The sequence below is a fragment of the Spea bombifrons genome, chromosome 3, assembly GCF_027358695.1.
Source record: "Spea bombifrons isolate aSpeBom1 chromosome 3, aSpeBom1.2.pri, whole genome shotgun sequence".
Lineage (NCBI taxonomy): Eukaryota > Metazoa > Chordata > Amphibia > Anura > Pelobatidae > Spea > Spea bombifrons.
Window position 1 is genome coordinate 10,230,954 of NC_071089.1, and position 24,244 is coordinate 10,255,197.

A 24,244-nucleotide genomic window follows, 5' to 3' on the forward strand; every position below is an offset into this window, starting at 1 on the left:
ATTGATTTGAAGGTGCTGTTCCACTTACTAACTGTAATCTCGAGTATGTTGCAGAATGCAAATAAACCTTAGCAGATCTGTCCTTTTAACTTTTCCTCTTAATCACAAAAAAATGACACAGGAAGTGGCAACTTTTGCGTCACATGACAATTAAATGTTTGCGACACAATAAGACACGTGAGAAAAATGTACTTGATTGATTATATTTAGAAAGGGTTTGAACACGCGACAGTACTGGAAATAATGTTTCTAAAGGTCCATTTACTAAAAATGTTATATTCAGAAGTTTAGGTGGAACAGCAGAGATATATGTAGCATTATATATATTACGAAGCTGGGTGCATTACTTCTTTGCTAAACGATGGTGAAATGAAATACAGACCGGCTCCAAATGCTAAACCAATAAATAACCGGGGGGAAAAAAACAGTCCTTAAAAACCATAATATTGATTGTTCTTGGTGCCCCTTCTCAGATGTTCTTTCACTCACATAAATATGTTCCTGATTGAAACCGATTAGTGGATCATGGTCCTTAAGCGATGCTGATTAATCCAAGGGTCAACAAATTTGGTTTGGATCTAGGAGCCAACTAAAGAATACAGGAGCCAGCTACAATAATAATGTTTATATTTTCATATATTACCCCCTGATCTGCAGTTAAAGGATGTTAATTGGGGAAATACGACATAAAACACTTTCTTCAGTGCTGCACTGCTATGTACAGTGCAGTTCAGGACAAGGGGTATTTTACACCATAAAGACTCAAGCTTGTACGGTTAACCATTATTCTCACACTTACACGCGCTAACACCATACAGTAACTGACACACGCTAACATTCTACACTCATGTACACTATACACTAATACTCACACTATATACAGACATACACACTCATGCCAATACCATTGTATAACATACACAACACCATACGTGCTAACACCACGCTCTTATACACATGTAGATACTATCCAACAACATACACCCACTGACTAGGGTGTATGTTGTTGGATAGTATGGAGGATGATGGAGGATTCACAAGAGAGAGAGAGAGAGAGCGAAGAGAGGATGGATCGGGAGAACAACGGCAATGAGGATGACGAGGGAAGGTTAAAAGTCCGTGAGGAGAAAGACAAAACTAAAGAACTCCAGGCAATAAAAGGAATAACACTATACATATATAAAGACACACTCTAACACTATGCACACCAAATCTGGCACTACAATACAGTAGACATACTGACTATACATATACACATGCACACACTGACCCTGACACTATACATATACACGTGCACACACTGACTCTGACACTATACATATACACGTGCACACACTGACTCTGACACAACAGTATACACCCACATACACTAGCCCCCCACTCACCTTGCAGAGACCTGCCATGCTGCTGCCATTGTGAACCCGGCACCCTACGCTTTCCTGCGGTGGCGAGGTGAGGAGTCCAGCGGGGTCACATAACGCTCTCCGCAGTAACCCTTACGAAAAAATTACTGCAGTTTTTCTGAAGTAATACTGCAGTTTTTTGGACATGAAAAAACTGCAATACTGCACTTTTACTGCAGTATTACTGCACATTTACTGCAGTTTTACTGCATTTGTACTTCACTGTACTGCAGTTGTACTGCAGTTATTTTTGTACGGAAGTACAAATGCAATAAAGCTGCAGTACATTGAAGTACAACTGTAGGTTTGCAATATAAAAAAAAAGTGCCGTAAAAGTGCAGTATTACAGTTTTTTCACGTCCAAAAAACTACAGTATTACTTCAGAAAAACTGCAGTAATTTTTTCGGAAGGGAAAGCTTAGGGTGCTGGGCACAATGGCAGTCCTGGCCAGTTTTTACCCCTTTGTACTGCTAAACCCTGGTTGTCAGGAAGGGGTTTCTAGTGGCCAAGGCACCCCGGCACACAGGGTTTTTCAAACCCTGGATTAATCGACACCTCATAAGGGTTTCAACTCTCTCTACATCAAATATTGTGTTCTCCCATTTACAATAGTAATGATTTAACAAGTATCAACTACAAAAGCACAAATATATACATAATAAAGAATGACATCATCACATCACGTTGAATCTATAGCTACCTATGCTTTTAATAAAGTGCCCCCCCATACAATTTTTGACACCTAGTATTTTGAAAAATCATCAGTAAAAACTATAACTTAAAAAGGAGTTTTTTAATATTCCCAGTCCCTTGTTTTATGTTTTAATGGTCTAATTGTTCAGCCAACATGGAGGGCACATGGGCACACTAAACGATATAGAACATTTCTACTTCAACAAGTAATCAATTATTGAATGTTCCATTCCTCTCCAGATAACTGAATTTTACAATTATCACACCTGAAGAAGCTTTTACTTTTTGAAAAAAGCTTGTTTTTGTCATAAATCTCACATTACTTTAAAACTTTTCTTGCGCCTTAATGCACTATTTTTTATTTTTAAACCATCCCAATATTTTGTTAAATTTTCTAGCTTTATATTTATGTATATTTTATATTGAAATCCATAAACCATCCTGATTAAAAGCCTGACCCTGTTTTTTATTGGTAATTTCCTTTCTGTTTACAATCTACGTTTGCTTTCACAGGTTTTAATTGTTGTTCCTCGTAGTCTCTCTAAATCTGTCTATTATTACATCTGCCTGTTGTTCATAAACAGCGGGATCGCTGCACTTCGTATTTAATTGAATTATTCCATTATTTTACATTACTATATTATATTATCATACTAGTTTAATATGTTTGTCTTGCAGTTTCTATATGTAAATCCAGGAAATTAATACTGGATTTACCAAAAGTGGTGTCTAATTTGATACCCCATTGATCCTATTTAATTATGTCAGAAAGACTTGTAAATTGTCTGCTGTGAAGCTCGACATAAAAAAACTAATCTTCTATGTATTATCGATATAGCAACACATTTGTCCCATGTCTTCTAAGTGGGCCATAAAAAGGTTGGGATAACTTGGTACAACTCCAATACTTACCTTAAACGTCAATAAAAATTGTCTTCGAACCAGAAATAGTAATTCATTAAAGTGAATTCTATCCCATCCACTAATTGTTCTTGGCACAAAACCCCCTTTTGGTGTAAAAATGAACATTCTACTAGGAATCCCAACAACGATCGCACATCACAAGTTACCAAAATAAATGTTGTCTTGCCAAAGCTGTTAAAAAATGGCGACATCAAACAGCATTAATTTGGGGCCATTATCCACCAATCAGTATCAATTATTGATTGTTAAAAGTAAGAAGGGAACATTAACGTCACATGCCGGGAAGAACTCTTCACCAATCTACCCCTAGGACAATAGATGCCGTGTAGGGATATTAAAGATGCATGGGAAGTACCAGTAAGAGGTAGGGAGTTGGTATCTTTGTGAGTGGATCCATATAAAAGAAGAAACACCAATGAGGTTCAATATAATGGACTTTTAAGGATTAAGGATTGTTTTTATTTTAATTTTTTGTTAAGCGCTTGGATTGTTCTAATTTTGACGGTTTAGGAACTAATTTAGCAGAATCTCTCTATATTTAGCAGAGCCTATATACTGTATATTTATCTCTGATTATTAACTTAGCGTTAGTGAGTTCCTTCCTGTTTTTACATGTATTATCCTGTATAAAATCGGTATATGTTTCCCGGAAGCTAATGTCACATTCTGTAAAAGGTGATGCGTTCAAAGCCTCCGAGATTGTAGTATATTGACTTATCTTTTTGAATCTGTTTCTAAGAGTGACGTTGGTAAAGTGCCATACTATCTGTTACCACTAATGGGTAAATAATGAATCTCTGGAGTATGTGCATAACAACAATAATTGGCCTTCTCCTTTAAGATATTTTATTGCATTTTTATGAACTAAAAACACATATTCTGCTAGTTACAATGTAACAAAAAACACAGTCGGCTTTAAGATGCAGTTTAAACTCCGGATCTTTTGGGAGATACATTTTGTTTGGAGAATATAGCATGCTAAAGGATAGGATTCTGGAAGTACATGGTTTGCATGATCAGAAATAACTTGGGTTTACAACAGGGACATCTTGTCAAACGAACTTAATTTATTTGACTGGGTAACTAAGATAATAGGCCAGGGAGAAGCAGTAGATAAAACCTATAATCTCAGTAAGGCATTCAACACTGTCCCTCGTAGAAAACTCATACATAAAGTGCAGTGTTTGGGTTTGGCTGTCAAAATAGATGAATGTATAACACGCTGGTTGATAGGAAACAAGTGGTTGTAGTTAATGGTGTATAATGCAGAGGAAGGACTAGTCACTAGTGGGGTACCTCAGGGATCAGTATTGGGACTGATATGATAAGGTATGACTTTTTTGGAGAAAATGCAAAGGTCTGCAACAGGATAGACCTTTCAGGTAGAACTAGCCAAATGGCAAATGACCTAAGTAAATTAGAAGTATGTCCAAGAGTGTGTCAGCTGCAGTTTAATGTTGATAAATGTCAAATAATGCACTTGGGATGTAAAAAAGGACACTGTTCTGTCAGTGACAATGGAATAGAGGGCCTTCTGAGTCATTATTTTTAATGACTTAAAGGTAAGCAGACAATGCAATAAAAAAAGAAGGGTCCTGAGTCAGTACCCAGAAGAGGGAGGTGGTTCTGCCACTTTCCAGATTCTGGTCAGGCTTCAAATTGAGGTATAGTTCTGGAGACCCTATCTCCAGAATGATGATGACACGTTATATTTCAATAGAGGAGAAATGTTAGAAAAAGAGGTCATAATCCCAAACAAGAGGGCCAGAGGCTTAAATGTAATGTAAGGAGGTTTTACATCACTGAGAGGGTGGTAGATAAATGGAACAACCTACCAGCAGAAGTGGTAGAGACTAATACAGTGGGGGAATTTAAACATGCATGCATAAAGCTATCCTGAATGTAAGACGAGAGACCAATGACTGATTATGGTCTGCTCAGCGGTAGGGATGGCAGATGACCATTAAAGGTTCTGGATTTAAGGTACAATGTCCCTGAATCATATATCTAGAGGGATTATTAGTTCAATGGATGGGTTGGCATCAAATTCTAGAACCTATTCACTTTGAAATATCTATCTCTAAAGCTGTTGTTTTTCCTTCGCGGTAACTTATCGGTCAGTGTGACTTCTCACGAGCCTCAAATGTTCATTTCTTTAAGTAAATACGTTACATGGAATGCTGTCTCTTCCCACAGTCCTGTTAATGAAAAGTATCCGTATTTCCTTAGGTTCTGCAGATTTGCCCCAAAGACATGCGAGCAGACATCTGTGTGCACCTAAACCGCAAAGTTTTCAAAGAGCACCCGGCTTTTCGATTAGCTAGTGATGGATGCCTACGAGCTCTGGCGATGGAATTTCAAACCGTTCACTGTGCCCCAGGGGATTTAATTTACCACGCGGGGGAGAGTATAGACACTCTGTGCTTTGTGGTTTCTGGCTCTTTGGAAGTAATCCAGGATGATGAAGTTGTTGCTATTTTGGGTAAGTCTAATGGCTGTTCTTAACTCATGTTAATTGCTGTTTTTTTTAGCTTAACATGGTAATGCCGAATCGTTTTATTAATATTTATGGTTCGGTTCATTTCATATCCGACTCCGACATAACAGGCTCTATTCACTAAACGGGCTCTTTGCAGGAAAACAGAACTTATCAGTGATCTGCTTGTATACGTAATTGAATGATTGAGGAGGTTTTTAAGCAATCGGCTTTTTCCAGCTCCAATAGCCATTCACAACACTAACAAGGTATTTCTGACCAATAGGATGTTATTTTAATGGACAAAATGTGTTTTTCTTTCAAAACCAAAACCTCTTCTGCATCTCCCCCTTTTAGTGAATAGAAACCAATACTAACCTTGGCAAACACCAATGCATTCCCCCCCCGGACCTTCTACATGTCCAAAGCAGCACCATAAGGACGGCTCCTTAGACATCTCATGCTTTTGTACCCTACTTACATTTGTTGTGAATTGTGTAATTTTTACACAGACTTCCATTTAAAAATTATTTTAGTAAGACCTGCTCATCAGCTGTTCACTAATAATTCGTAGTAATATTTAAGTTATATCCCCATTTAATAAAAGGGCATGCAATTTTTATTGACGACACACGTGACTTTAAATATCAGCTTTCTACATTTCACACGTGTATTCCCAGTCATGGTCCTGGAATTTGGTTAAATCAAGTATAATAATACCGTAGCGGATTGCTCTTAAAGCCATTAGAGCTGCCTCCAAATACTGGGATGTTGTGGAATGCCTGGGAAATCTTGATTGAACAAAATTGATCTCCGTTGGAAAGCTCATCAGGTTTCAAGTAAACTCATTCCTTAAGAGGAACTTGGATCTATAATACGCCAACGCTGGAGCCCTTCCAATACTAAGTGCTCTATGTCAGGGGTGTCCGAGAAAGAAGGTTAAATTAAGTAAAGACTCTACGTCACTCGAGAAATGCATCAATCAAATAACGTTATCGCTATCCCATAACTATTTCCATTTATTATTAACCCGCTGAGCTCACTGTGCTTTCCTAAAGTGTTTTATGGGGATCCGTTACTTTTCGAGTTCACGTAAATATAGGAAAGCAAATGCTAGTATTCCATCCGTCAGTCGCTCAGCACAGTTCATATTTTAAATGAATATGCACGATCTCTGCTTTATTATTAAGTTACCGTTTGCCCACCACTCGTCCTGTTATTGATCGCAGGGTCTATTTTTAAATCCGCTATAAAAATTGGTTTCTGAACAAACCAGTTTCGAGGACGCATAGCGTATTGGCAAATGAACTTTACATTAGAGAAGTAAGACGATTCGATCAGATTAGGACCAAAGCGGTAATGCGGTTGATGTTTCTATGGCAACTAGACCTACCTATAAAGTAACAATCGGAAAGGCGGCTCAATAAGTAATGTTTGAAATTACTCATCAGCGCCATGCACCTCATACGCTCCCCGGGTTATTCCATGATGTCCACATTTCTGCTATTTTTAAGAAACCGTGGCCTATCATCATGACTACACTATTCTAGTGGACAAGACACCACTGTTGTGTGTTGTGTTCAAAAATTCTTGATTAATTCAGAAAAAAAGTCTATATATATATATATAAAAGTCTGATATTGTGTTAACGTTGGTCTCTTAGGCTCAGACACCTGGCAATGTGCGAGTGAAATGTAGCTTTTATATGTGGAAATAGGATCTTATTCGGAACCATTTTACATTTGGTGACAATTCAGAGCCATTATCTGCCTGAATGGTCCTGTTGCGGAGAAGACAGGGACACCCCTGCTGATTTAATTTTGTTTGATTGCAATGTTCTAAGCGTAATACTTTCTTATTCACTAGTCTCTTGCAATTTATTCATTTCATTTTCACCAGCACACACAGAAAGAAACCACGCGGATTTCAGAGTTTGGTAAACTTATTGCAGCACCGCAGCAATGTGAAAGTTGACTTTTACTCTTAAAGTTAGGTCTTTGATTGTGACGTGGGATTGTTATAACATTTTAATCAATGTAAAGGCACCTTAAAACCACATCTTGGGCGTCCGCAAGTTATTCATCTGTCCTAATTTTATCCGCTACCGACTCCAATAGATATTCAGGGAATTTGCTTTCATGGAATGGAAGGCAGCCTCCTGTGTACCCAAGGTGGTCGAAATGACTTTTGGCCCATGCCTGCTCAAGTATAGGACAAGGCGAGGATACAGTGTTGGTGCATTAAAGACTTGCCCTTGCTACCCCCCCCCCCACCACCACCACCACCACCACCACCACCACCACCACCACCACCACCACCACCACCTTTTCACAGCAGCGGACATTTTCCGACCCACTCCTTTGCTAAAAATTGTTATTGTCACATCTCCAGAGCAGGGCCATCTTTCTACCTAATAGGCTTTTCCTCAATGTTCTCCCCAGTAGTGGATAGGGAGGTCTCTCCACTAACGCATCATCATTTGCAGTCTGTGTGCAGCCTGTTGCTGGAAGCCAAAATATGACATCATATTCCATTGTTCTGCTCCAGCAGGTGATGCGCCACAAGTGAGGAAGCATTATAAGGAAGGGTTGGGGACGCATCACATCTTTATATGTTGTTGACCACCACTTATCAGATGCTCCCCTGCATTATGGGGGATGTATGAACCCGATTAACTAGTAAGATTATCTACATGAAACATACTGCAGGGTAACAACATGTTAAAACCAGATGCATGAAAAATTGTTACCCTACTGATAAGTAGCTTCACCCACATTCGCCCCCCAATTATTACCTCTGCCCATCCGCTTCATGCATCGATTCCACCCACCGGTCCCTCAATTCTAATGTAAGCTTGGGGTAACGTTGGACTCCCGACTGCTGTTCCAATTAAACATGTATAACCAGTGGCGTCTGTAGCAGACCCCGTCTGAATGATGGCCAAAACTTTACTGATGATTTTTAAAAGCTTTATTGTAAACTTTCCTTTAACTCCAAAAATTCACCGTAAGAGCTAAACAAAATACAAATAATATGCATTAATGACTTATCCCTAAATTATCTATCTTTTGCATATTACTAATACAAAGTAAAAAATATACAGACCTTATGCCTTTTCAGGGGTTTGCTAAACAACCTTGTATATGAGGATGGACTCTGATAACTCTTGTTGATATGCTGGCTCTCTTGTATTACAGTTATGACCAGTATTACTGTTATGACCAGTATATCCCAAGACCATTTCCTTCTGAGTAACAGTCCTACCCCAAACACATTCCCCCTGCAACATGGACAGTGTAAACCCTATCCACATTTAAAACTTGCAAAAACTATGAGAATATGAATACAACAAATTATAACATAAATGACAGAGTTAAGTCTGTTACACTCCCACCAAATTATACATGTTTTCCAAACATGAGTAATTTCCACTTAATAACACATTAATAACTATAATAAATTATAGTGAAGTCCTTTAGAACATTCAGTCATTCAGCTTCCAATAATAAGATCAACTTCTGTGCTGGTCTCTCTACTGCTGAGATCTTGTTTATCCGTTCTCCTTTCTTGTTTAGTGTTTTATCACCAAGTGCTATTGTGGCCGTCCTTACTAGTCCATCTGGGCTGATTATGGTGTCTATAATCCGTCCAAGTCTCCATTCATTTCTTGGCAAATTATCATCTGCATCCATGACCACATCACCAATTTGAAAATTCCTCTTGGAAGCATGCCAACACTGCCTAGTAGCGATGTTGAGAAGATACTCCTTTTTCCATCTGCTCCAAAACTGTTCAGTAAGATACTGTACTCGTCTCCATCTCTTTTTCCCATATAAATCTTCTCTTGTGAATTCTCCTGGTGGTGGAAGGGCTGTGGTGGATTTCATGGTAATCAGATGGCTAGGTGTAAGTGGTTCTAAGCTCTTGGGGTCATTTAGGTTGTCCACTGTAAGGGGGCGACTATTGACTATAGCAATGGCTTCATAAAACAAAGTGCGTAGTAAAGCATCATTGAGTCTGCCCGATGAGAGGGAAACTGTAGCATTAAGAACACTCCGTACAGTTTTGATTTGACGCTCCCATACACCACCTGCATGACTGGAATGAGGGACATTCATAACAAAATCACACTGTTTATCTGCAAGAAAAGCAGTGAGCCTTTTTGAGTCAAGCTCCTGTAATGCTAAGTTAAGTTCATTCTTTGCGCCGATGAAATTGGAACCTTGGTCACATCTGATCTGCCGTACCGTGCCTCGAATTGCAATAAAGCAGCGTAAACTGTTGATAAAAGCATCCGTGGACATATCTTCTAGCATTTCTATATGAATGGCTCTTGAACAAAAGCAAGTTAGAAGCAGACCATACCTTTTGTGCTGTTTCCTTCCTTCTTTAGTCATGAAAGGACCAAAGCAATCCATACCGCAATACACAAACGGTGGAGAAGGCTCCACGCGTTCTTTGGGGAGATCACTCATCCTCTGGCCTTCAACAGATTTTCTCAGTTTTCTACAAGTTACACAATTGCGAATGTAAGATGTGACAGCTCTGTTTATTCCAGGTATCCAATATCCGCTAAATCTGATTTCATTAATTGTGAATCCTTTTCCTTGATGCTTTACACTTTCGTGATAGTGTGCAATTATCAACCTTGTTATATGATGATCTTTAGGAAGAATCAGTGGGTGCTTGAATGAGTGAATGCACGACGAGTGGTTTAATCTCCCTCCCACCTTGATTATACCATCTGTATCTAAGAAGGAGTCCAGGTGATGAAGTTTATTATGACCTGGAAGTTGTTTTCCTTGACTCAGAGCATCTATTTCTTTCTGATATATTTGTTTTTGGACACCCTTAAAAATCAAGCGTTTTGCATCATCTTGTTCACTTACGGATGCAGGTGAATGGGTTTTATCTTTCTTAATCCGCCTCAGAAGGCGTGCAATGGCCTTGACAGCCTTAGACCAAGATGAAAATTTGGACAAATGGTCTACAAGATCTTTACTTTCTATGGTCTTTGTTTGTAATGTCTGAATTTTTCTTACTTCTGGGTCTCCTACTGTAAGTTCCAATACAACATTTGAGGTTGGTATTTCCTTTTTCCATAAGAATGAGGGACCAGAGAACCAGTTAGATGAGAGTAACTCATTTGTTATTCTTCCTCTAGAAGCATTGTCTGCTGGGTTTTCATCCTCATTTGCTGTTTCTACATCACCTCTTTCAATTATGTCCTTCATGTAAGCAATATAGTCCGTCTTGTATTTTTCATTTTTACAGAACTTCTTGTGCAACTGATTAAGTCTGACTTTAACAAGTTCTCTGTTGTGAGGTAAGTATGGACGTTGTTCAAACGGAACGGGCATTTCATGTCCTTCAGCATTTTTCTTTATGTTGCCCTTCAGTTTGTCTAGGAACGCAATAACATCTTGCGAGATTGTCTGGTCATCTGCTGTGACGTCCTTAAAGTCGGACTCTAGTATACGGATTGCATCCACAGGTGTCAAAGCTGGTATCTCCTTTGTGGTTAATCTGTGACAAAGACTGACTGCTGATGATACGTTGATGCGTGGTGTGGAGCAGCCCACAATACTCCATCCTAAGTCTGTCAGAATAGCATAAGGTTCATCTTCTTTACCTAGTATGACTTGCCTGGGAGCTAGCACTCTAGGGCAGTTGTAGCCGATCAGTAAACCTACTTCGCAATTGAGAAGAGGTGGCATTTCGTTCGTAATTACCTTCAAGTGAGCCCAGTTATTTGCTGTTTCTTGCGTTGGTATGTGATCATGATTAATAGGAATACACTCCTTTGTGTATACTGGAGGAAGATTGATATACACTGAGGAATTGTACCCTCTTACACGAAGATTAGACACTCTTTTACTTTTGATGACCATATTGTCTCCTATCATGGTGGTAAGTTTAAGTTTTATTGGGTGAGTATCTACTTGAAGTACGTTACTTATTTCTTCGTCAATAAAAGTACTGTCACTCTGAGTGTCTAACAAAGCATAGACAAGCTTTTCATCGAATGGATTTTTAACAGACGACACCCATACAGGTACTATCATAGATGTCATGACTGAATGACTTGTGCTTGTGATGTTAAGTGACATGGCATTAATAGTTTCACCATTCTGTACATGCGCATTGCTTACCATGGACAGTGATTGTTTCCTATCTTCGTTAGCCTTATAGCTGTAATCGTGAAGACATGTGGGATGACGTAACTTGCATACGTCACATGTGTGGCGACGACGACATTCTTTGGCGCAGTGACCTGGTTTTATACAACCATAACAAAGTTTATTATCTTTGACATATGCTCTTCTGTCTTTCAGAGACTTTTGCATGAATTCTGGGCACTTACAAAGTGGATGATTGTCATCTTGACACAACATGCATGGTGTTTTTAACTGTCCCTTTGCTTTTGTCTGTTTATCATTGTTTAAAGCTGTTTGAATTTTAAAGACAGTTGCTTTGTTTCTTTTGGTTTCCTTTTGAGACTCACGTAATTGCAGAGCTTGAAAGGAAGTAATAGGATTACACATAATCTCTGCTTCCATTGACATGAATTTTACAAAGTCTTTAAAGGTTGGAAATTCTTTGCTATCCATAAGGAATATTGTGACCTGGCGGTTCCACCTGGAGGCTGCCCAGTCAGGAAGTTTCTGTACCAGCTTTTGGTTCTCTTCACAGTCATTTAATATTTCCAGGCCTTTAACATGAGGTATGGCTTGCAGACAGGCATTTAAGAAGTCTGAAAATGCTCTCAGACCTTCTGCATCTTTGGACTGTATTCTAGGCCACTTTGATAGCTTCTCCCGGAATGCTCTTTGAATGATAAAGGGCTGCCCGTATCTTTGGTTAAGCTTGTTCCAAGCATCTTTGTAGGATTCCTCATCATTTCGATAAAAGGTGCCTTCAAGACATCTGTGTGCTGAGCCACTCACGTACCTTTTCAAATAATAAAGTTTGTCAGCTGCAGAGATGCCCTTTCTATCTATAAGTGACATAAATGAGGCTTTCCAGTTCACAAACTGAATTGGGTCTCCGTTGAAGACTGTAGGTACAGGTGTGGGTAACCTGTTGATGGCAATGCTGTCCTGAACTGCTTGAGCAAGGAGAGCCACTTCACTGAGATTTGTTGACTGAACAACATTGTATTGTGGATGTGTTGTAGAAGAGATTTCGTTTCTCTCACTTTCATGTTCATTTTGTATCAAGTTCAATTGACCTTTCGCTTCTTGTTTTATTACTTCATCATATGATTTTACTCTGGCACGTGCAACTTCCAAGTCCTTTTCTAACTGCAGCCGTTCTAATTCAAACTTTTGAATTTCTAGCTCTTTTTTGAGTTGCTCTTCTAGAGTTTTTATTTTCTCCCTTTGCTGTCTTTCTGAATGCATCATCTTGTATGCAGCCTCTTTTGCAGCAAGCTCTGCCACAGCATCTGCTCGTTTGCTTGTTGCACCAGAAGATTTAGAATAGCTGCTGACACTTGCTTGTGAAGCATTAGAATCGTATATAGAGCGAACATAGCTATGAGCTGAAAGTTCACGTAGACGGCTCCTTTCCCTTTCTGCATCAAACTCATCATCTGCCATGGTTAATCTTTCTAACACAATTTTGACAATGTCATTGGTCACAGCTTCACATGCATCAACTTTACGTAGGGCCGCCCCTACATTATGCTGTGCCCCCCAGTGTGCCCCCCCAATTAACCCGGCTCACCGCCGGGAAACCGGGACATTTCCCGGCGTGCCGGCACATTCAGTTGAAATTGCAGCCGATGCGGCTGACAGTTTCAAAGCTTTGAAACCGTTTCAAAGTTTCAAAGCTTTGAAACTGTCAGCCGCTGGCCGCTTAATGGCTTGCCGGCATGCCAATCATTGAGGCTCTTCGTCCCGCCCCTTTGAAGATGCTCAAGGGGGCGGGCATTTACGGAACAGATCCTGTGACAGAGAGCACGCTGTAGAAGAGCAAGAGAGCAGCGGTGTTGAGGCAGAGAAACGAAGACCTTCAAAAAAGTAATTATTTAATTAAAAAAAATAGTTGATAAGCAGAAGGGTCTTCAAATGTAATGTGTTATTAGAAGTAATGCACTAGAGTAAGTACACCAGATCTCACTGGAGGTGGCACATTAACAAGGGGGGGGCTGCCTTGGGAAAATTAAATACAAAAAGATAGTGGCTGGCAGGCTGGGGACATAATTACACATCGGGGGGGGTTAATACACATTTGTATGGGGGCCATTATAATAACCATTACAAGGGGTTGGTGCATCAATACACAAGGGAGGGGGGCTGGCTGGGGGCATCAAATAAATCAATACACAAGGGAGGGGGGCTGGCTGGGGGCATCAAATAAATCAATACACAAGGGAGGGGGGCTGGCTGGGGACATCAAATAAATCAATACACAAGGGAGGGGGGCTGGCTGGGGGCATCAAATAAATCAATACACAAGGGAGGGAGGCTGGCTGGGGGCATCAAATAAATCAATACACAAGGGAGGGGGGCTGGCTGAGGGCATCAAATAAATCAATACACAAGGGAGGGGGGCTGGCTGGTGGCATCAAATAAATCAATACACAAGGGAGGGGGGCTGGCTGGGGGCATCAAATAAATCAATACACAAGGGAGGGGGCTGGCTGGTGGCATCAAATAAATCAATACACAAGGGAGGGGGCTGGCTGGGGGCATCAAATAAATCAATACACAAGGGAGGGGGGCTGGCTGGGGGCATCAAATAAATCAATACACAAGGGAGGGGGGCTGGCTGGTGGCATCAAATAAATCAATACACAAGGGAGGGAGGCTGGCTGGTGGCATCAAATAAATCAATACACAAGGGAGGGGGGCTGGCTGGTGGCATCAAATAAATCAATACACAAGGGAGGGAGGCTGGCTGGTGGCATCAAATAAATCAATACACAAGGGTGTATAGCAAAAATGCACAAAGGAGGGTGGCTGGGGGGGCACAAATACACAAGGGGCAATACACACAAACAACAGAGCAATGTGGAAAGCATTTTTATACTACTAGTAGTAGTATATAATTAATAATTATCCCATCCTGATGTGGGGGTCCATGTGGCAGCAGAGCCTGCCCTGGGGTGTGTATTTGGGTGTCAGTGTGGCAGAGCCTGTCCTGATATGTGTTTGGTCATCTGTTTCCTGGCACTTTACTTGCTGTAGAGGGTTAAATAGAACTTTATAATTTTTATTTATCCAGATTTTGTGGTCACTTCAGAGGACAAAACTTTCTAGGCCTAGAAATCAGTGAGAGGAAAAGTAAAGGTTTTGTGTAATTTACTCTTATTTCAATCTGAATATATTATTAAAAGTTAGATGTTGGTTCAGAGTTTGTGGAACTAAATTCTTGATTTCATTATACAGGACGCTATTCCCCTTTGGTTTCACAGCCTTCACAGACCAAGTGGTACTCAGCTTAGTTATATGCAGCTGTATGCATTTTGTTATCTGTAATGAGGCGTTCATTTGGTGACGCAGCGCTAAGATGGTTGTGATGCATTAATGGCTAAAAGTTTTGTTGAAGTTTCCCTTATGTCTAATCTCGTTCATTTATTTGGGCCTTTTAACTTTTTTGATTTCTGGGATTTTAATAATGTGATAAAAAAGAATGATTTATAGTTGTTTGGATGTCAAATAGTGTGTCAAATTCTGTTGATCTGTATTGGCTAAGTTTCCATACATTATTTATGTATACCTGCAAATACAGGTTTTTTTTTATCTCATTCAGTTGCGTGTGCTGTTTCCATGTGTTGTTTATTTGATCTATACCTGAACTACAGGGTGTAAGTAAAAGAGCGGTGTGGTTTAGTGAATGAGGGGACAAAGGGACTGTGGGGATGATTACAGGGGAGAGGACCTCTCAATGTCACGGTGCAGTCAGAAGGAGGGGACACTGCACTGACTCTCACTGTCTTCCCCTGATCTGCAGTCAGTGTGGCAAATATATTGGCAGCAGGGTCTAATATTAATATATATTGGCAGCAGGGTCTAATATTAATATATATTGGCAGCAGGGTCTAATATTAATATATATTGGCTGCAGGGGCTAATATTAATATATATCGGAAGCTGGGACTAATATTTATATATATCGGCAGCAGGGGCTAATATTTATATATATTGGCTGCAGGGACTAATAATATATCGGCAGTATGGGCTAATATTAATATATGTTGGCAGCAGGGTATAATTTCTATGTATATCGGCAGCAGGGTATAATATAAGTATATATCCGCAGCAGGGGTTAATATTAATATATATCGGAAGCAGGGTGTAATATTTCTATATCGGAAGCAGGGTCTAATATTTTATATATTGTCAGCAGGGGCTAATATTAAAGAATGAAAAATAACTGTCACTTTAGCTGTTTTGAAATTTTGAAATCATATTTTAATCACAGTCTTTACTTCAAATAGATAAATACATGTTATGTAGTTAAAAATGCACGTCTAACGTGTGTATGTATATATATATATATATATATATATAGTGTATATGTACTGTTTTATAATTGGCCCCCCTACTTTGGTCCCTGGCCCCCCATGTGCCCCCCCTAAATATGAAAGCTGGAGACGCCACTGTGTATAACATCTCACCATTTCTGCAAAACATTATTCTTGATTAACTCTGATATAAATAACCCAACCAATACATGAGTTTATTAATAGTATCAGCACAACAAAGGCAAACCATCTGTAAGATTAGATTGTGTATCCACTACGCCCTCAGTGCTGCTCTTGCGGACCTCATTGTGATATATTTAATATTTATACTAAAGTAATGGCAAAGATAAACATCCAAGTCATTTAACATACTATATTAATTTGATTTGCTTCTTGGAAATCAGTTCATTTCCATATTTCTTTACTGTGTGTACTTTGACACACGGCCCGAACTCATGCCATCGATAAAATATAAAATAATGCATTATTTTAACTTACATTTAACAAGCGCTCATAAATATTCATCCTCTTTACCATTATACATGTATCTGATCTATAATAAAAGCTGTCTCCATGTCTAATTTCATTATATTAAGAACTCCTAATGACTAGCAGACGCTAAAAATGACCTCTGAATGTAAGACGTACACCGCAGTGTCACTGTTCTGTGCAGCCAACGAAGACACATTTATCAGAAGAACAAAAGAACGAGAATTTCCGTGGATGTCCGTAACTCAAGGTCACGATTAGTGGTGTATCTAGAGTTACAGTCGCCCGGAGCGGAATACATTTCCGTGCCCCTCCACCTGGTTTTAAGGCTACAGCCTTACGCCCATACAGATACACATAAACATCCCCTATACACACGCCTGCCCATAGATACACATATACTGCCCTTACACACATACACTATCCATATACACACATTTTACTACCCATATACACATATACACTGCCCATACACATATATACTACCCATATACACACATCTACACTGCCAGTATACACGTTTGCCCTACCCCCTTTTCTCCCCGTCATCTACCCCCCTTTTCTCCCTATCCCCTTTCTCCCCACCTCTTACCTTTCTCCTCTTCTTTTTTCTATCTTCTTTCTTCTATCCTGTCATGGGAGCACAAGGTCTATCGCTTCAGATCTTTGCTTTGGTGCTCCCTAATCACTATGCACCAGCAATTGATGCAGAGCGCCGGGATATGACATCATGTCCCGACATCAATTGCTGGAGTGACAGACCTCTACTTATTAAGGATTGAGTCTTTACATCAGGAAATATAGGCAGATTCGATGGGTCAAATGGTTCTTATCTGCAGTTAAATTCATGTTTCTATGACATGTCTCTTCATTCAGTGCTTTCTGGCAGGGATAATCTAGACTTTCTATTCTTAGTTTATTCAAAACTTATTTCAGATGTTCTTGAGTGGGTACCATAAATTGCCACAGCCAGCTAATCCTAGTCCTCTCTTTATTGAGCATCTAGCAACTTTTTGGGTTGTTTTGTGAATATTTATTCTTTGTGTGTTTAGATATCCGTTATTTTAAGACATTTGGACAGCAGGAGATCCGCAGAGTGCTCATCCCTGGCTCTAATTCCGCTTGCTACTTATATATTCATCTCGAGGATATGTCCGCTGACTCAGGATTGTAACCGATTACCAGCTCCCTTGATTTGATAACATTACGGTTTTCTCACGGTTAGCAGTTAACTGATAAATAAGATGTATCACATTTAGCATTGGATCTAAACTACTACAATGTGTCTAGATATGGTGAGTAAAGGGTGAGTGCTGCTCCTTTTGTTTTTTTTTTTTTACCTTGAGTAGTTTTAGATGAGACTGATAAATATTATTTTTAGAAAACTGCATTTTTTTCACTTATGGTTATATTCTCACTGCAGCAAAATAATGCTTGAAAAATATTCCTGGGTCCAATGATTACATCTTCTTCCTGCATCAGGAGCCACATAGAGCCACTGATTACCAGAATGGAACGTTGTTGATTTTATGTGTGTCTTTGCTTTTATTCATTTTATTTTTATAATGTATTTTAGATTTGTTTTTGTTTAATATGTTGCCCTTGGTGTAGGCCATAGGAAGCAGAGGACGCATGTCAGTAGGTACTCTGCACTCCCCATTATCATACCCCCCCATATTTTTAAATGACCAAAGGGGGACATGTTTGCCTTAGCGATGTCGCTAGGGTATTAGCCTGACCTTTTATGTGATTTTTTTATGTATTTATAATCTAGAAGGTATAAACCATATACAGGTCACACATTCACATTATAAACTTATGGGAACCTTAAAGCCCTATCCCATTGTCATGCCCCCTGCCATATGTTTAAGCAACTGCCCCTCTTGGGCAATAAGAATTGTTAGGAGGGAATGTAAATTCGAGAAGGCCATCTTTTCCTTCCAGTATTATATTAACATGTCTTAATGGTTTTGTCAATTTTGTATTTTGTAAATTTTAATGAATTTGCCCATTTTGCATTCTCAAATCCGCTCTGTATGTAAAGCTTTTTAAACGCACCATTCAAATGATGTTTGAGTTTCTTTCGGAAGAATGGAGGGCGTGTAAATAAATATATAAGAGTGAAATAGAATTGAGCAGAACATACATAAAAGAATCAATAAGTGATCACAGTAAAGTGAAATGAGACTCCACAACTCTCACAGACTAATGAAAAAAGGCAGCTGCGCAAATACCTGGAATTAGAAAGAAAATTGAACTTGACTTGTTCCAATGTCTATATAAGGGAAAATGTGATCAATAGAATGAAAGAAATGGGTTACTACAGACTAAGAAAAAAAACTAAACGAATGCTTAGCGGGATATGTGCTCAAACCATGTACTATTGGGCTACTTTAACGTCATTGTAATGTTAGCCATTTTGGTCAAAGCCTTTTTTGTTTTTAGTTTTTTGACTGAAAAGCTGCCATGAATGAAGCCACCAAGGTGGAATATTGAGGTGGAATCCAAAGGATGGGACCTAAGCACGTGAGAATGGGTGGAGAGACTTCTGACAGGAGGGAGCCCTGACATTCAGGTCAGGATTTCAGTTATTGGGAACCATGCAGGTTGGTCACAACCATCGACAGGCTGAGGTCAGAAACCACCACAATAGTCCATCATGGAACTCAGTGAACAGGGGAACACCTGGATAACACAAGAAAAGGGAACGCAACAGCAAAGGGAAACCAGAACAAAGGCGCAGAACGGCACGTGGACTCGGGGACACTGACAACTCGGGAACAAGGAACGTACCCACAGGAGACGAATGACCGGGGTGTGGGAAACAGCAGACTTATAAAGGGAGGGAAGGAGTTAGCTGATTGAATATGAATACTGTCTGAATACTGGAGGCCAAAAGGAGCCCAAAAACATAATATTTCCTTTCTTGATGGGTGGCGGTTTTTGACTGGCCCCTGTGTCTATATAGAAACATAGAATTTGACGGTATAACCATTTGTCCCATCTTGGGTGTCCATTTTTCCCGTTTTAAAGACCAATCGGTCCTTGATCTTGTCCTAGACTCCGGATAAGTTAATGCCTACCCTGTGCATGTTTAAATAGCCTTAAATATCTCAAAAGACATCGAGCCACTTAAGCCCTTGTTTTACGGAATTGCGACACCGGCACCTACGCTGCATTCAAAGACGCTCCGACACGGAGATCCATAATATCGCTTACAAAGGGTTTTTGTGGGTTTTTTTTTTAATAACATTACTGATAAGTAAAAGATCAGATTTTTTTTATCACTTTTGTCAAGCAAGCATCATTTTTCAAGCAAGCCATTGTAACAGAAATAGATTTTTGCAGCGGGAAATGACGGCGTGTAGCAGCAATACATCGTTCGTGGGTACGGCTGGAGACGCATTGCTCTGCACGCCGACTTTTCTCGTATGCTTTAATGGTAATTAGCAGAATGAAATGTAACACAAGCTGTGATAAATAAGACCTTTACGTGTGGATGAGTGGATTTTTTTTTATTTTATTTTTTAAATAGACTCCTCTATTTTAAATCCCTTCATTTTCTGTACTTTTCCTGAACAATGTTTGTTAAAGAATGTTCCCTTTCAGTAAACTCATAATATTAGTTCTGCGCTTCTACAGGTATTTTTAATAATTTCCTATAATTAGATGGTTACCCGCTGCTCTACTTTAAGATTCCATTTCAGTGCCATACTTTACAATTTAATGTACTGCGGAGAACACATCTACATTTTCCAGGGAAGCAGAAAATAAAATTGCAAATGCATTTTTGTCAAAAAGAAAATAAAAAATAGGCGAAACATAATAGGCTTGATTATCTTTGCTGACAGAATCACTCCCTCCATGGTTAACATGTCGAGGAGATGAAAGAGGCTTTAACCCCTTAATGACAAAGCCTGTACATGTACGGGCTCAGAATGCATTGTTTTCAATGGGTTTAGGGACCGCCCATTGTCCTTAAGGGGTTAAAAATATTGTCTTCCACCAACCTCTTCTTTCCATTATGTCATGTTAACCGGGTGGGCAGGTGATGTATCAGCCCGGAGGTGGTCTGTACAGGTGCCGACAGACAAGAAGAAGAATATGTTAGCTGCGAGATTACGAAAGTTTTGTGGGATTGCAGAAGTGAAATTGGATTTATATTTCACAGTGTGATCCGATAAAAAAAAAATCTAAAAGAAATGCAACTTCATAATAACTAGGTTAGTGGCGGGCAAGATTTCTTTTGAAGGTGCAATAATGGGATTTCCGGCAAACGCTATGAGAATTCGTGGAAGCGCATTCACTAAAGTGACAGTTTGCAGGAGAGTTGCAGTTTCAATTCCCCCGCTATTCGTTATGAAGGTCCAACAGTGCCAGGATTCTCCAGCAAGAAGGGTTGTCCAGTATAATGCATATTCTAATGGGTGGGGAGAGTTTGGAGAAATCTCCCTGATTTAAGTATGCATTATACAGGGCTCTACTGCAGCAAATGTTCGCTGGAGATGGTCTTTTATAATGTATAATGAAGATTAGAAGTTGAAACCACAATTCTGCCACGTCACCCCTTTTTTTCCATATTGTCAATTTCCATGCAATTTCTCTTTAATAAAACAATAAATAATAATAATTACCGTATATTGTTTACAATAATAATATCACAATACAATAAAAAGTGGCCGAGTCTAATTACTTTTAAATACCTATATAAACTCGTGTCCATGCCGTTGTACATCAAATTCAAGTATATGAAAGCACTGATCTAATATGCTAGATCTGTGTGCAATTGACAATTGGTGTGTATCCAAGACGGCATTTAAATGCAAAGTACATGAGGGTCATCCAGCTCTTGGAATTAGATTACGCTTGTCATTGCAATCTGATATATCTCTAGTGCTTCTCTTCAGAAAGCCAAAGATATCGTTTAAAAAACACATAAATCCGTTTCTCCTGTCTCACCAGCCTGATTTTCAGAAAAAGAATCATGGGGTTTGTGTTAAGAAACACTAGCAGTTGTACGCGTGTGTTCAGAAAATCAACTTCTCGTCATTGATTATGGGTCATAAAATACTGACGCCTACTTGCGTACCTGTGTGTTATCCTTTCTTTGGCTTCCAGGTTCGTAATGGCTCGTAATTAGCCTTTGAAACTTGAACTTGGATTAGCAAACACAAGGTGCCATTGGAACACAGGAGTGATGGGAGTGATAAAGGACCTCCGCCTATAAAGATATTCCATTATAAATCAGCCGTTTCCAGCTACAATAGTCATCTTACAATATTAACACCGTCTGCGCTGGTTTCTGATCCATTTCATTTTATTTTAATGGACAAAATTAGCTTTTCTTTCAAAAACAAGGACATTTCTAAGTGACCCCAAACTTTTGAACGGTAGAGAATGTGTGTGTGTGTATATATATATATATATATATATATATATATATTTATATATATAAGCATGCTGGGAGTTGTAATCAACAGCAGCTGGCGTGCCACAGGTTGCTAGTAAATGACATGATGTAACTCACAGGAGTCCAGCAATGAACGGGGTTAAGGGGTTTCCAACCTGCTAACGTGCCGATTACTTTTTGTTTTGCAGGTAAAGGTGATGTATTTGGGGACGTATTCTGGAAAGAGACCACCCTGGCTCCGTCCTGTGCAAACGTTAGGGCCTTGACTTACTGTGATCTCCACGTCATCAAAAGGGACGCTTTACAGAAAGTCTTGGAGTTCTACACTGCTTTCTCGCACTCGTTTTCCCGAAACCTGATCCTCACCTATAACCTGCGGAAAAGGGTAACGTAACTTCTTTTTGGATTGTTTTGAACCACGCGCCTTCTTGTTTAACGATTACGCCTTTTTCTTAATTATTTTCCTTTTCAGTGACATCATAATTAATTATAACGTCACGGTACTTTTTTTTCAGTGTTTATTTGGACCAGAACTCCAATCATACGCAGCCAGCCTTTGGATGAGGATGATAGGAGTTGGCACTTGAAGATGATAACTAATACATAAATAATCTGGAGTAGTGGGAGTTTATATTCTGCTAGTAAAAGGGTCAATAATAGTAATGCTTAGTTTTAAGAGTAATAGAATGCTTTTAACCGTTTAAAGACATGTTTCTATACAGATATCAGTGTTATTATGTATAAAGAAAGACATTGTAATGTTTTGTAGTTCTGGATTTCACATTTTATATCTAGTCTTTATTTCTTTATATCCATTTTGGCCACAACTTTGTTTTGTAGTCAGTAAAAGAAGCGCATTCGGCTTTTACACAGTGACTCACTCGTTTTGTTTTGTGACAAATCCTATGTTTCTTGTTTTAAAAAGGTACATTTGTCTTTTGGGGTTATTTTTACCTAGCAATAAAAAAATAGCAAGCGTGTCACTAAGTGGACGTCTGGAGTGCGGCACTAACTGCCGGCCGGATAAGAAAACCATTTCTATGTGCGTCAGAGTGAGATTTAAGGGTAGCGCACGCCGGAGCATTGTATATGGATGGGAATGTTCATTTTTCAACATGTTCTAAATAATGTAAGGTTTCACCTCACACTCAGATATTACGGATTCACATCAAAAACTGTTGATCTGTGGATTAAAAGGCACACAAGCCATATTAAGTGCTGCTTCCAGGGACGGACTGAGACCATCCAGGGCCCAGGGTAACAAAAAGCCATATTAAGTGCTGCATCTCATGTATAAACATTTGTCAGTTTTTTTCAAGAAAACATGGTAGCATCGCACCCGAATAGCAATGTTCGACATTGCATCAATTTTTTGTTTTTTGGAAGAAGAGACTTGGTTTCTCCCTCTAATCTCCGCTGCTGTGATCCATAGGCCCTGCGTTGCTGATTGCATTGTGTATGATCAGCCAGCAGGGGGTCTTTAGAGTTTCCTGCAGGTTCTGGACAGACCCTCCTGATTCTCTTCTCTCCTCCTAAGACCATGTGGTGTGTGTGTGTTTGTATATGTATATGTATATATTGTTCTGGAAGGGGACCCTTGCTCCAGGGACCCATCTAATCTAAATGTAAACACCCTCAGCTCGTCTCTCTCTTCTCAGACACTATGCATCCACCACTGGCAGCTGTTCGTGTGTTAGTCAGCCACATGTTAAACATATATGCTCCATGTGACAAATTATCAACATAGTCACCCTTGCCTATACAACCATGAAAGAGACTTTCCTTCCTTTATGTGTGAGAACAATAACCGGCCTGTATACTATCCTATTTCAGGAAGGTGTTATAAATATTGTGAGAACAAAACCAACCGGCCCTGGCGGTGGCTTTTTTAATGTCTTTTTGCTGATGTATATGGACTGATTGATATGTCGCAGAGACATTAAAACGGCAACTTCTCGTTTTTTTGTTTTGTTTTTTTTTGAGGAACATATAACCTCCAAAATCTCTGAAAAGCATATAAAACAGTTTTAAGAGAAATACTTAGATGAAAACCAAGACTGTGGGCTCTATGTCTCAACTATTTAATTTTGCTCTTTTTCACTTTAATTAAATGTCAATAAATGTCAGGTAGACGGATTAGTTGAAAGCTTTTGCGAGTAAGTCCTTTGAAAAGCGTGACATACCATTAGCCATTGAGAGCTTTCTGATGGGCCTCTCGTATTAAGTTGATTATTTAGCTTTGACAGCTGTGCTTTATGACCTTCATAAATAACAATTTCCTTATGATTCTACAAAACAATACATGATGAAACACAGTCGCGTTTAAACATCGAGATATGGCATTGTTTTACGGCGTGCGTTTTATTGGGCGCAT

The 24,244-nt window shown here is 39.4% G+C and overlaps 1 protein-coding gene across 1 annotated transcript in view; it reads left to right on the plus strand.

Annotated features, from left to right (window-relative positions):
• Positions 1-24,244, plus strand: part of KCNH1 (potassium voltage-gated channel subfamily H member 1) — a 126,120-nt gene that overhangs the window by 71,148 nt on the left and 30,728 nt on the right. The window contains exons 9-10 of the mRNA XM_053458666.1: positions 5,251-5,503; positions 22,059-22,255. Coding sequence (XP_053314641.1) covers positions 5,251-5,503; positions 22,059-22,255 — 450 coding nt within the window. The remainder of the gene's footprint in view (positions 1-5,250; positions 5,504-22,058; positions 22,256-24,244) is intronic.